Source organism: Macaca mulatta, chromosome 19 (assembly GCF_049350105.2).
Source record: "Macaca mulatta isolate MMU2019108-1 chromosome 19, T2T-MMU8v2.0, whole genome shotgun sequence".
In the NCBI taxonomy this organism is placed as follows: Eukaryota; Metazoa; Chordata; class Mammalia; order Primates; family Cercopithecidae; genus Macaca; species Macaca mulatta.
The window spans coordinates 70,309,474-70,321,558 of NC_133424.1; the positions used below are offsets into that span (position 1 = coordinate 70,309,474).

The window sequence follows — 12,085 nt, forward strand, 5'->3', positions numbered from 1 at the left end:
TTACATATTTTATTCTTAGTCATATGTTGCTTAATTTGAACCAATAGAAGACCATTGATTTAAAAAAGCATATGGGGCTGGGGCAGTGGCTCATTCCTGTAATGCTAGCACTTTGGGAGGCCGAAATGGGCAGATCACCTGAGGTCAGAAGTTCGAAACCAGCCTGACCAACATGGTGAAACCCCGTCTCTACTAAAAATACAAAAATTAGCTGGACGTCATGGCATCTGCCTGTAATCCCAGCTATTACGGAGAATGACGCAGGAGAATCACTAGAACCTGGGAGGCGGAGGTGGAGGTTGCAGTGCCATTGCACTCCAGCCTCGGCAACAAGAGCGAAACTCCATCTCAAAAAAAAAAAAGCATATAGAAGAATATTAATATATTTAAATAACTCAGTATCTCAATAAACCTATGTCTGACTATGTGGAATATATATATATTTATTTGAGATGGAGCCCCCTGTAGTAGAGACAGGGTTTCACCATGTTGGCCAGGTCGGTCTCGAACTCCTGACCTCAGGTGATCCACCCACCTCAGCCTCCCAAAGTGATGGGATTACAGGTGTGAGCCACCGCACCTGGCCCTATGTGGACTATATTAAGAGAGAAAAAGTAAAAATTAAACTTTGCAATTGAATGAAATAACTACTATTTCTAAAACACGCATTTTCACTTATGATCCATAATGCCTTCTGTGCAATTCAAAATTCCAGATATTTTCTAACAGAAAATGTCTCCCTGTTATGAGTCTGCAAAATTTATATGAACAAGGCTATTTATATTTTGTCTCTGCTACCTAGTGTAAATATTCTCGTATTTTGCTACAGATATACTCATGTGTTTGATGGTCAGATGCTACCCCAAACCTCTTAGGGATTTATATACTGTATGGTGTAAATACATTACCATCCTACTAAAATCCAAATGATTGTGAATTACAAAATACATCTGGCCCAGAAGGTTTTGAACAAGCAATCAAGGCACTGTCTAAATCCAACAATGATGAATAACATTTTTTCAACATTTTACATGTTTAATAGTTAACATTTCTTCAGAAGTCTTTTTTTTTTTTTACAAATTACAAGAAACAGCATATTTAATTTGCTAAACAGGAAAAGAGTATGCAATTATTAAAAGTTGAATTAAAATGGCTCTCATAAATCAATCTTCAATAATATACTTATTTAAAACCGTCTTTATGTTGGGTGCGGTGGCTCATGCCTGTAATCCCAGTACTTTGGGGGGCCGAGATAGGCGTATCACCTGAGGTCAAGAGTTTGAGACCAGCCTGGCCAACATGGCAAATCCCCATCTCTACTAAAAATACAAAAATTAGCCAGGCATGGTGGCACGCCCTGTAATCCCAGCTACTCAGGAGGCTGAGGCAGGGAGAATCGCTTGAACGCGGAAGGCAGAGGTTGCAGTTGAGCCAAAATCGCGCCACTGCTCTCCAGCCTGAGTGAAAGAGCGAGACTCCGTCTCAAAACAAACAAAACATCTTTGGCCAGTCATGGTGGCTCACACCTGCAATCCCAGCACTTTGGGAGGCCGAGGCAGGAGCATTGCTTGAGCCCAGGAATTCAAGACCAGCCCTGGCAACACACTGAGATCTCATCTCTACACAAATATTTGTTAAAAATTAGCCAGGTGTGGTGATGCACACCAGTAGTCAGTCCTAGCTACTTGGAAAGCTGATATGGGAAGAACACTTGAGCCCAGGAGGTTGGGCCAGCAGTAAGCCATGACTGCTTTCCAGCCTGGGTGACAGAACAAGACCCTGTATCAAAAACAAATTCTTTTAATCAAAAATCAGGTTTTATCCTATACCACATAAATAGAAAGAAATCATTAGAATAATTTCCACCAGCCTGGGCAACATGGTGAGGTTTCTGTCTCTACAGAAAAATACAAAAGAGGCCGGGCGGGGTGGCTCATGCCTATAATCTTGGCACTTTGGGAGGCTGAGGCGGGCGGACTGCCTGAGGTCAGGAGTTCGAGACCAGGCTGGCTAACACGGTGAAACCCTGTCTCTACTAAAAATACAAAAATTAGCCAGGCATAGTGGTGCACGCCTGTGGTCCAAGCTACTTGGGCAGCTGAGGCAGGATAATCACTTGAACCCAGGAGGCGGAGGTTGCAGTGAGTCGAGATTGTGCCACCTCACTCCAGCCTGGGCGACAGAGCAAGACTCTGTCTCCAAAAAAAAAAAAAAAAAAAAGGTCAGCCAGGTATGGTGGCGTGCACCTGTCCTGTAGTCCCAGCTATTTGAGAGACTAAGGTGGGAGGATCACTTGGGCTCAGGAGGCGGAGGCTGCAGTGAGTTGTGATCGCACCAATGCATTCCAGCCGGGGTGACAGAGCAAGACCCTGTCTCAAGAAAAAAAAAAAAAGAATTTCTAAGGGGGTTTGCTTCCTTGCGATTAAGGGCCTCCATCAAACTTGAATATGAAGGGTTAGACGTATCCCTATTCAAATCCGGAACAAAACAAGACTGACTATTAGTAAACATGACTACTTGACATAGCTCTGTCATACTAGCTAGGACTATACAATGTTACTTTTTTAAAGTTGAAGTATGGAAAAGGAAGATATCAAATTACTTATTAATTGGGGATAGTGTTATATCTATAATAGACAAGAAAAATCCAAGGAAATGTTATTAGACTGTAAGATATCTGCAGTCTCTGAGTAAATACTCCTATGCCAAAATCAACACACTAACAGCAACAACAATTAAACAACGTGTAGCCTGAGGTTGGATCCTCCACAGTAACCAAAAAAACTAACAACCCGTGGAACAAGTTTAGCAGGCAATGTACAGGACCACCAGAGGGAGGCAGAGGACTGCTGAGACCTGCCAGGAACTATTAAGAAAGAGTGCACAGTGCCCTGAGCACCGAGAGAGATCATCAAGGCCCTCAGATCCCAAGAAGACAAGACCATACCAGGACCTGGGACCTAAGGAAGATACGAAAACACCAGATGTCGGTCCTTGAGGAAGCCAAGAGAATACCTCCTTGTCCTGAGCTTCCAAGGAAGATGAGAGCACCCTGGGCCCAACGATGGGTGGCACACACCAGGTCCTGGACAGTTAGAGACTTCAGTTTCCTCTCCCTAGACATAAGAACCTCAGCTTCCAGGAGCAAACTGGACCACAGGGGGACACTGGGCAGAGAATACTGCTCCTCCTCCCCAATGCCTGGGGTGCAGTTAGCCCTAATCATCTCTCCAGAACTAGGGTGGACGTTTGGCCTCATTCCCATCACACTTACGGTCCACCTAGTCTTCCCTCCTTCCCCTTGCACACCCCTGACCTTCCTACTCCCTTCCTCTAATCCCCAGAACTAGGGTGGACATTTGGCCACGTTCCCATCACACTTCCGGTCCTCCGAGTTTCCCTCCCCTCCCTGACCTTGAGTGGACACGTGGCCCTGTCCACCCTCACTTCTAGGCAGGACCCATCTCCCAGAAACATAGGTGCCGTCAGTCCCAACTCCTGCACACTTCCTGCTCTCCCAGTCCTCGCCTTCTTTCTCGCCTTTGAAACTGGTGGAACTACAGTACCTCCCCACTCCCCCCCGCGACTTCCGTCCTCCAGTCGCGCCCCCTTCCCTAAAAATTGCGTGGACCCTAGCCCCGCCTCCTTCTCCCCGCCCTCCCTGTCCCCGCCCCTCCACCGAGATGGACGGCCAGTTAGGCCCGCCCCCTGCACTTCCGGCCCTACCCGCCCTTCCTCTTCCCAAGGGACGTCATAATTAATCCCGCCCCCACCGCCACCAACTAAGCATCACCTACTCCGCACTTCCGGCCTGACCCCTGTCCAGCTCCTTTCCTATCTCCAGCTTCTGCTCTGCCCCAAGAGTGGTCGCCTTCGTGGCAGGGCACGACTCTCTTCCAACTCGGGTCGCCGCCCACATTAGTGTGGGGCCCTGCGGCCTAGCGTCCCTCATCAGAGGCTTCCCCTTGCCTAGCTGGACCGCCGAGGGACATCGACGACTGCCCTCCTCCTGCCCTCCCTGGCTTCGCCTGCCGTCCCTAACCGGCCGGTCAAGATGGCCGCCGCTGGGTGAGGCGAGCTGGCACGCCGCGGGGGCATCTGGGAGTTGTAGTCCGGGACGGCGGGCTGACGCACTTCGCCGCCGGCCGACGGGCGCCATTGTGCGGCGCGCGCCGGGTGAGTGCCGCGCGAAACATGCGTCCGTCGGGGGCTGCGCTGGGCGCGTCCGGAACCGTTAGTTGGGGGCGAGCGCGTCCTCTGCATTTCCCGCCGAGCTCGGGTACCCGGAGCTGGCCGTGCCTGCAGTCCTCCCGCCGCTCTGTGGGATGGGGTCGGTGACCCGGAACCCCGAGGGGAGACAGTGGTTTCGGGGCGCCGGGGTGGAGAGAACAGATCGCCTCCGGGAGCGTGGGGTCTGGGCCAGGGAGGCGATCCCCTCCGATGCGCGGGACAGAGGAGGCTCGGTGTCCTCTCGGGGAGGGGAAAACTGGTGCTATCCAGTACTGTGGGAGTCCTATGACTCACTCTGGGCGTTTTCCAGTTTGGCTGGACTTGTCATTTCCCGCTGAGGGAGCCGTTCCTGGGCGGAGGCTGGGGTAGCTCCCCAGCGGAGCTCTTATGCCTCTCCCTCCCCTCCCAACTTCGGTTTCCTCAGGACTCTGCCCACTTCCACCAGAGACACATTGAGAAGGAGGAAACTATGGCCTCAAGGCTTCCGACGGCCTGGTCCTGTGTGAGTAGAGGCTTCCTTCGGCTTTTGTGTCCGCTGCTGCACCTGGGGGGATGCGGATGGTGGTGAGATACCACCTTCCCTGAGATACCCCCGTCCCCCAGAGCACCTCGGGGAGGGGTAGATTGGTTGGGCATGAGAGATCCTGCGTGATAGTGGAACCGCAGGTGGTTTGGTTTTCCAAGGGTGTAGTTAGAATAGAGACCAGATTGTAGGGGCTTCTGAAGGCCAGGTCAAGGCTTTTCCTTGTATCCTTTATACTGGGAAGAGTAATTGACAGGACTTTTGTTTGTTTTTTGAGATGGAGTCTCCCTCTGTCGCCCAGGCTGGAGTGCACTGGCGCCATCTTGCAACCTCCGCCTCCTGGGTTCAAGTGATTCTCCTGCCTCAGCCTCCTCGAGTAGCTGGGACTACAGGCGTGTGCCACCATGCCCAGCTACTTTTTTTTTGTATTTTTAGTAGAGACGGGGTTTCACCATGTTGGCCAGGCTGGTCTCGAACTCTTGACCTAAGGTGATCCGCCCACCTCGGCCTCCCAAAGAGTCATTGACAGGTCTATGCAGAGATCAGGCTTATGTTTAGATTTCAGCAGATAAATTGGCATCGAGCAAGAGGTGACAGCAGCAGAATTCAATAACAAATAGAAAAGACAGGTGAGGATGGATCCCTGACAGGTGAAGGACATAGAAAGAAGCATCAGGGCCCTGGGTAGGGGCTGACAGCTTGGGTGTGATGGTTCAGCTCAGAGAATTCCCTAGGAGGCATACGCACCACTCTCAAAGTCAGAATTTTCAAATGAATAAGAAATAGGGCCGGGTGCCGTGGCTCACATCTGTAATCCCAGCACTTTGGGAGGCTGAGGCAGACGGATCACGAGGTCAGGAGGTCGAGACCAGCCTGACCAACATGGTGAAACCTCATCTCTACTAAAAATACAAAAATTAGCCGGGCGTGGTGGTGTGCACCTGTCATCCCAGCTACTCAGGAGGCTGAGGCGGGAGAATCGCTTGAACTTGGGAGGCGGAGGCTGCAGTGAGCTGAGATTGCACCACTGCACTCCAGCCTAGGAGACAGAGTGAGACTCTGTCTCAAAAACAAACAAATAAATAAATAAATAAAATAAAATAAAATAAATGGACAGGTTTTCATATGCTACAGAGGACTCATGTGTTGCTCTCCTTATTATAACCTGAATAGAGTCAAGCTTGGGTTTGCTTGGGGTTTCAGACAAAGACAGGAACTCAGGATGAGACTGTCAGAATGCCCTTGGGTCATCTTGTAGACCATTCTGTGCTTTCACTGGCCTGGTCAGCCTCCCCTGTCTTTCTTTTGTCATGGATGCGGATGGCCCATGGCTGAACAAGAATCTGGATTTTTAGGAACCAGTGAACTTTGAAGATGTAACACTGGGTTTTACCCCGGAAGAGTGGGGACTGCTGGACCTCAAACAGAAGTCCCTGTACAGGGAAGTGATGCTGGAGAACTACAGGAACCTGGTCTCAGTGGGTAAGGCTGGCCTCCAGGTCAATAAGGATCTGTGTAGCACCTCTGAAGTATGTGTCTGCTTGGGTTCAGACTGCAGGGGCACCAGTAGGAAAAGGGCAGCTTTTCAGTATGACTTCTGAAGCCTTGCCTAGTCCATCCCTCCGTGAATACCAGGGAGATGGGTCTGTGGGGGATGTTTTCAGCTGCAATAGTGGATGCTTATTGTTTTTGTAACAAGAGCTCCAGCCAGGCATGGTGGCTCAGTTTAGGAGACTAAGGCAGGAGGATTGTTTGAGCCCAGGAGTTTGAGACCAGTATGGGCAACATAGACCCTGTCTCTATTTAAAAAAACAAAACAAACAAACAACTCCACAGAAATTCCAGACAATGTGATGCCAGTGTCCCAACGGTTTAGGAGTAGCACCAAAGAGCCTGTCCCTGCCAGGCACGGTAGCTCACGCCTGTAATCCTGGCACTTTGGGAGGCTGAGGCAGGCAGATCAGTTGATGTCAGGAGTTCTAGACCAGCCTGACCAACATGATGAAACCCTGTCTTTACTAAAAATACAAAAATTAGCCAGGTGCCCCAGCTACTTAGGAGGCTGAGTCAGGAGAATTGCTTGAACCTGGGAGGTGGAGTAGGTTACAGTGAGCTGAGATTGGATCACAGCACTCCAGCTTGGGCAACCAAGCAAGACTCTGTCTCAAAAAAAAAAAAAAAAAAAAAGCCTGTCCCTTCAGACTCTGGTATTGTGAACCTTTCCATGTTCCCCATAGTCATTGCACAGCTGTGGCTCCAAGCATTGCATCTATGCTCAAGGCAGAAACAAGGAGAAGGGGTAGCCCCAGCCAAGTCTCTTTCATAGCTGTCATGTTGAACCAGAAAGCAAAAGCTTTCCCAGCTGACCGATCTGTCTTTGTGTCTGGCTGACCAGAATTGGGCCCCTTAGCTGCTTGGCAAAGGAGTCTTAGAAAGCCAACAACAGGGATGGATGGAGTTGTGTTCACCGCTCTAGGCCAGAAGTCATGTATGTCATGCCTTAGCAGGGGAGAAGCTGGAGATGGCTTGTGCTGCAGTAGGATAGCATTTTCTCCCGAACACAGACCCCCACAAGCCCTGTCTCTTTTCCTTTGAGCAGAACATCAGCTTTCCAAACCAGATGTGGTATCTCAGTTAGAGGAGGCAGAAGATTTCTGGCCAGTGGAGAGAGGAATTCCTCAAGACACCATTCCAGGTGAGAACCAGACATGGGAAGCCCCCACAGGGAAGGGGCCAACTGATTAGTCAGGGACCCATATCTTGGAAAAGCAGTAGGCATTGGGATACCCGAGATGGGGTGCTGTGATGAGCAGTTGCAGAACCAAACTCTTAAGTTTTTCTCTGGCCCCAGAATCAGCAGTGTCCTGCTTGGTTGAAAGTGAACCTGTTGCCGGTGGCAGGTGATACTTGTGTTGACAGTAGGGGCTCCCGTAGTCTGTTACATGCATTGTCTACTCTGCCTTCCCCTCATAACCACTGGTAACCCTGGTGTGTATTTCCAGCCAGACTTTCTTACATAGGCTTATGTGAATGTATGCGAATATATATACACATTTTGAGGGTGTTATAATACAGACAGTTCAGCTTCTTTTTGATTTGGAGACTGGCTCTCACTCTGTCACCGAGGCTGGAGTGCAGTGGCATGATCTCAGCTCACTGCACCCTCTGCATCCTGGACTCAAGCTGTCCTCCTACCTCAGCCTTCCAAGTAGCTGGAACTATAGGCAAGTACCACCATGCCCATTTAATTTTTTTTTTGTAGAGACAGTGTTTCACCATGTTGCCCAGGCTGGTCTTGAACTCCTGAGCTCAAGTGATCCACCCACCTCAGCCTCCCAGAGTGCTGAGATTTCAGGCATGAGTCGCCGCGTCTGTCTGGTCTGCTTTATTTTATTTATTTTTTGAGAGATGGCATCTCACTCTGTTGCTCAGGCTGGAGTGCAGTGGTATGATCTCAGCTCACTGCAACCTCTGCCTCCCGGGTTCAAGTGATTCTCCAGCCTCAGCCTCTGCAGTAGCTGGGATTACAGTGTGCACCATGACTCCAGGCTAATTTTTGTATTTTTAGTAAAGGACAGTTTCACCATGTTGGCCATGCTGTTCTTGAACTCCTGTCCTCAAGTGATTCACGCACCTTGGCCTCCCAAAGTGCTGGGATTACACGCATGAGCCATTGTGCCCGACCTCTGCTTTATTAACAGCTTTGGTGTGGTCCACATTTGATTTTTCTTCTTTTGATGGACATTAAATTTACTACAGAAAACCTCCTTGCATACTTTTTTTTTGCATGAATGAGTTGGTTTTTCTGTAGGTTGGATTTCTAAAAATGGAACTACAGGATCAACCAATGTTGTAAACTAAAAATCTGGTAGTGACAGATTACCATCTCAGATCCTTTAAGGCCAGGCACAGTGGCTTACGCCTGTAATCCCAGCACTTTGGGAGGCTGAGGTGGGAGAATCGCTTGAACCCAGGAGACGGAGGTTGCAGTGAGCAGAGATCATGCCACTACGTGACAGAGCAAGACTCCATCCCCCCCCCAAAAAAAAGTACAAATATATATATATATAAAAATATAAATCTTTTTTTTTTTTTTTTTTTTTGAGGCGGAGTCTCCCTCTGTCACCCAGGCTGGAGTGCAGTGGCCGGATCTCAGCTCCCTGCAAGCTCCGCCTCCCGGGTTTACGCCATTCTCCTGCCTCAGCCTCCCAAGTAGCTGGGACTACAGGCGCCCGCCACCACGTCCGGCTAGTTTTTTGTATTTTTTAGTAGAGATGGGGTTTCACCGGGTTAGCCAGGATGGTCTCGATCTCCTGACCTCGTGATCCACCCGTCTCGGCCTCCCAAAGTGCTGGGATTACAGGCTTGAGCCACCGTTCCCGGCCAAACATAAATCTTTTAAAATAGGCAAGGCACAGGGCTCATGCCTGTAATCCCAGCAATTTGGGAGTCCAAGGCAGGAGGATTGCTTGAGGCTAGGAGTTTGAGGTTATAGTAAGCTATGATCATGCCACTGGACTCAAACCAGGTTGACAGTGAGACCCAGTCTCAAAAAAAAAAAATTTAAAATCCTTCAGAATACATAGAGTTGCTGAAGTAAATGACAGCTCTTTTTCTTCTTTGTCAACAGCAATTTGTAATGGTCTTTTGAAGGTTTGCAGATCTGATGGGATAAATACAATATGTTCAATGTAGTTCACATTTTCCTCACAATGGACCAAGTTGGACATATTTTATAAATCTATGGCCTGTTTGTATTTTTTCTTTTGTGAGTTCATGTATTTTCCCATTTTTTTCTTTTTTATTTGTAGGAATTCTATATGTTCTGGATGTGAATATTGAAATATCATATCCCAGACCATGTATTGTCTACCTTTCTGTAGGCTCTATACAGAAGTTTTATAATTTCTTTTTCTTTTCAAATATGTCTTTATTTCTATTCTAGATTCTGTATCATATATAGGTAGATTATCCAAACACTTTAGTGTCTTGTGGTATTTGTTATATACCTCAAACTGCTGCATTCAAGCAGTTCTCCTGCCTCAGACTCCCAAAGTGCTGGGATTACATCACTTAAATTTTTTTCTTTTTAGTTCAGTTTATCTGGAATGTCCTTTTATATATGGATGGGGTTCATCCTCTGCTTACTGGAAATACCATATTTGTTATGGACTAAGTAGCTGTCTTTATATACTGGCCTCTATGGACTCTCCCTTCATCTTTTCTGTCTGAGTAAAAGCCATGTTACTGTGCTTTGATATATAATGGTTCCCCTTGTTATTAAAAAAAAAAGTGTTAGCTGGCTTTAGCCATCTATTTCTCCAGATAAACGCTTATTCTCAGCTTGTCAGTGTTCATTGAGAAAATCCTGTTGGGATGTGTATTACATTTAATTAGGTTTTCATTATTACTGTTACCTGGTCAAGTTAATCCTGCCTCATGGTCTTGCATAGTTGTTCCAGATGAACCTGTCATGCTCGTAAATTCTTTGATCTTTTTTGGCCGGGCACGGTGGCTCACACCTGTAATCCCATCACTTTGGGAGGCCGAGGTGGGCAGATCACGAGGTCAGGAGTTCGAGACCAGCCTGACCAACATGGTGAAACCCCGTCTTTACTAAAAATACAAAAATTAGCTGGGCGTGGTGGCGGGCACCTATAGTCCCAGCTGCTTGGGAGGCTGAGGCAGGAGAATCACTTGAACCCAGGAGGCAGAGGTTGCAGTGAACCGAGATCATGCCACTGCACTCCAACCTGGGCGACAGAGCGAGACTCCATCTCAAAAAAAGAAAAAAAATTCTTTTATCTCTCTCTTTTTTTTTTTTTTTTGAGACGGAGTCTCCCTCTGTCACCCAGGCTGGAGGGCAGTGTGATCTCGGCTCATGCAACCTCCACCCCCTGGGTTCAAGTAATTCTGGTGCCTCAGCCTCCTGAGTAGCTGGGACTACAGCCATGTGCCACCATGCCTGGCCAGTGTTTTTATCATCTGTAACAGTTGTGTTACATCATGCAGTTGTGTTCATTGTGGGTAGTATGTCCAAAATCGTGTGAAGCTCAGAGTGTGAAGAGTTGGTATCTAGTCTCTGACTTAAATGGAAAAGTTAGGTTTTGATGAGCTTGATGCTGGATTCTGCTTTGATTCAAATCAGTTTTATCTGGATTAACAAATAGTCATCTTGTCTTTTCTAATGAATGAAAATCGGTAATATCTCCTATTTCCCTTCTAGAGCTTACTAAAGTGGTCACACGATTCTCCTTTGAGCAGTTAACATAGGAGTATAATATTTATAGAAATGCTTTTGTAACGTGCTGCTGGAGTCCTGAATTTCTAAAGGATTTTTGTGTCAGTATTCATAAGTTACGTTGGGGAGGTGGTTTTCTTTGTGTGTTTGCTTGGTCAGCTTTTCTATCAGTGTGCTGAATGCAGAGCACACTGGATGCTTTCCCTTCTCTTTGTTTTCTGTGCTGTGATGCAAGCGGCATCAGAACTACCCACTTCTGGCAGTACTGAGCTGTGACATCCTCACCTAACTCCCATCCTTGGTGATGACCTGTTTGCCACAGAATAGAGGGCTAGAGTCTGTGACTCTCCCCCACCCCCAGCCTTTCTCTGGGCCCTGTTTCTGGTTTCTTTGTATTTCAGCTTCCCGGCTCAGCATTAATATTTTGTTTTTCGTTTCCACATTCAAAGTTTTTCCTTCCGTTCCCTTCACTGAAAATCTTTGTTAGCAAAAGAGGTCACTAAACTATTTCACCTGCAAGGTCTCCAGCAATGCAAGTGCTTTGTATCTGCCTGCAGTGGTTTCTGTGCCCCTTGGTTTTTGAGAAGGAGTCTCGCTGTATCACCAGCCTGGAGTGCAGCGGCGCCATCTCGGCTCACTGCTACCTCCGCCTCCCAGGTTCAAGTGATTCACCTGCCTCAGCCTCCTGAGTAGCTGAGACTACAGGTGTGCACCACCACATCCAGCTAATTTTTTGTATTTTTAGTAGAGACAGGGTTTCACCATGTTGGCCAGGATGATCTTGATCTTTTGACCTTGTGATCTGCCCACCTCGGCCTCCCAAAGTGCTGGTATTATAGGCGTTAGCCTCCGCGCCCAGCCCAGCCTCCTGATCTTCCTTTTGGTCTTTATGTCTCTGGATTACTCAGGCTGTGACAGGTCTGCATTTCATCCTTCTTGGAGCTCAGGACCCATGTTCTGAATGGGCAAACCTCCAGGCCATACACTTCTGGATGATCTGGTAGTATCCTAAATCTGGCTGGTGTCTGGGGCACTGTGGGTGCCACACATCTTGGGAGAGCTGGCTCCACAGGTGACAGATTCAGGTTGGT

The 12,085-nt window shown here is 48.1% G+C and overlaps 1 protein-coding gene across 10 annotated transcripts in view; it reads left to right on the forward strand.

Annotated features, from left to right (window-relative positions):
• The first annotated feature begins 3,725 nt into the window (after positions 1 to 3,725).
• ZNF274 (zinc finger protein 274) overlaps positions 3,726 to 12,085 on the forward strand; it is a 32,554-nt gene continuing 24,194 nt past the window's right edge. For 2 of the 10 annotated variants that reach the window (XM_028839194.2, XM_028839196.2), the window contains exons 1-4: positions 3,726 to 4,176; positions 4,655 to 4,732; positions 6,109 to 6,235; positions 7,353 to 7,448. In XM_028839194.2, coding sequence (XP_028695027.2) covers positions 4,700 to 4,732; positions 6,109 to 6,235; positions 7,353 to 7,448 — 256 coding nt within the window. In that variant the 5' untranslated portion in view covers positions 3,726 to 4,176; positions 4,655 to 4,699. Of the gene's footprint in view, positions 4,331 to 4,654; positions 4,733 to 6,093; positions 6,236 to 7,352; positions 7,449 to 12,085 lie in introns of all 10 variants that reach the window. The other 8 variants (XM_077980157.1, XM_077980160.1, XM_077980158.1 and 5 more) reach the window with 7 other exon arrangements.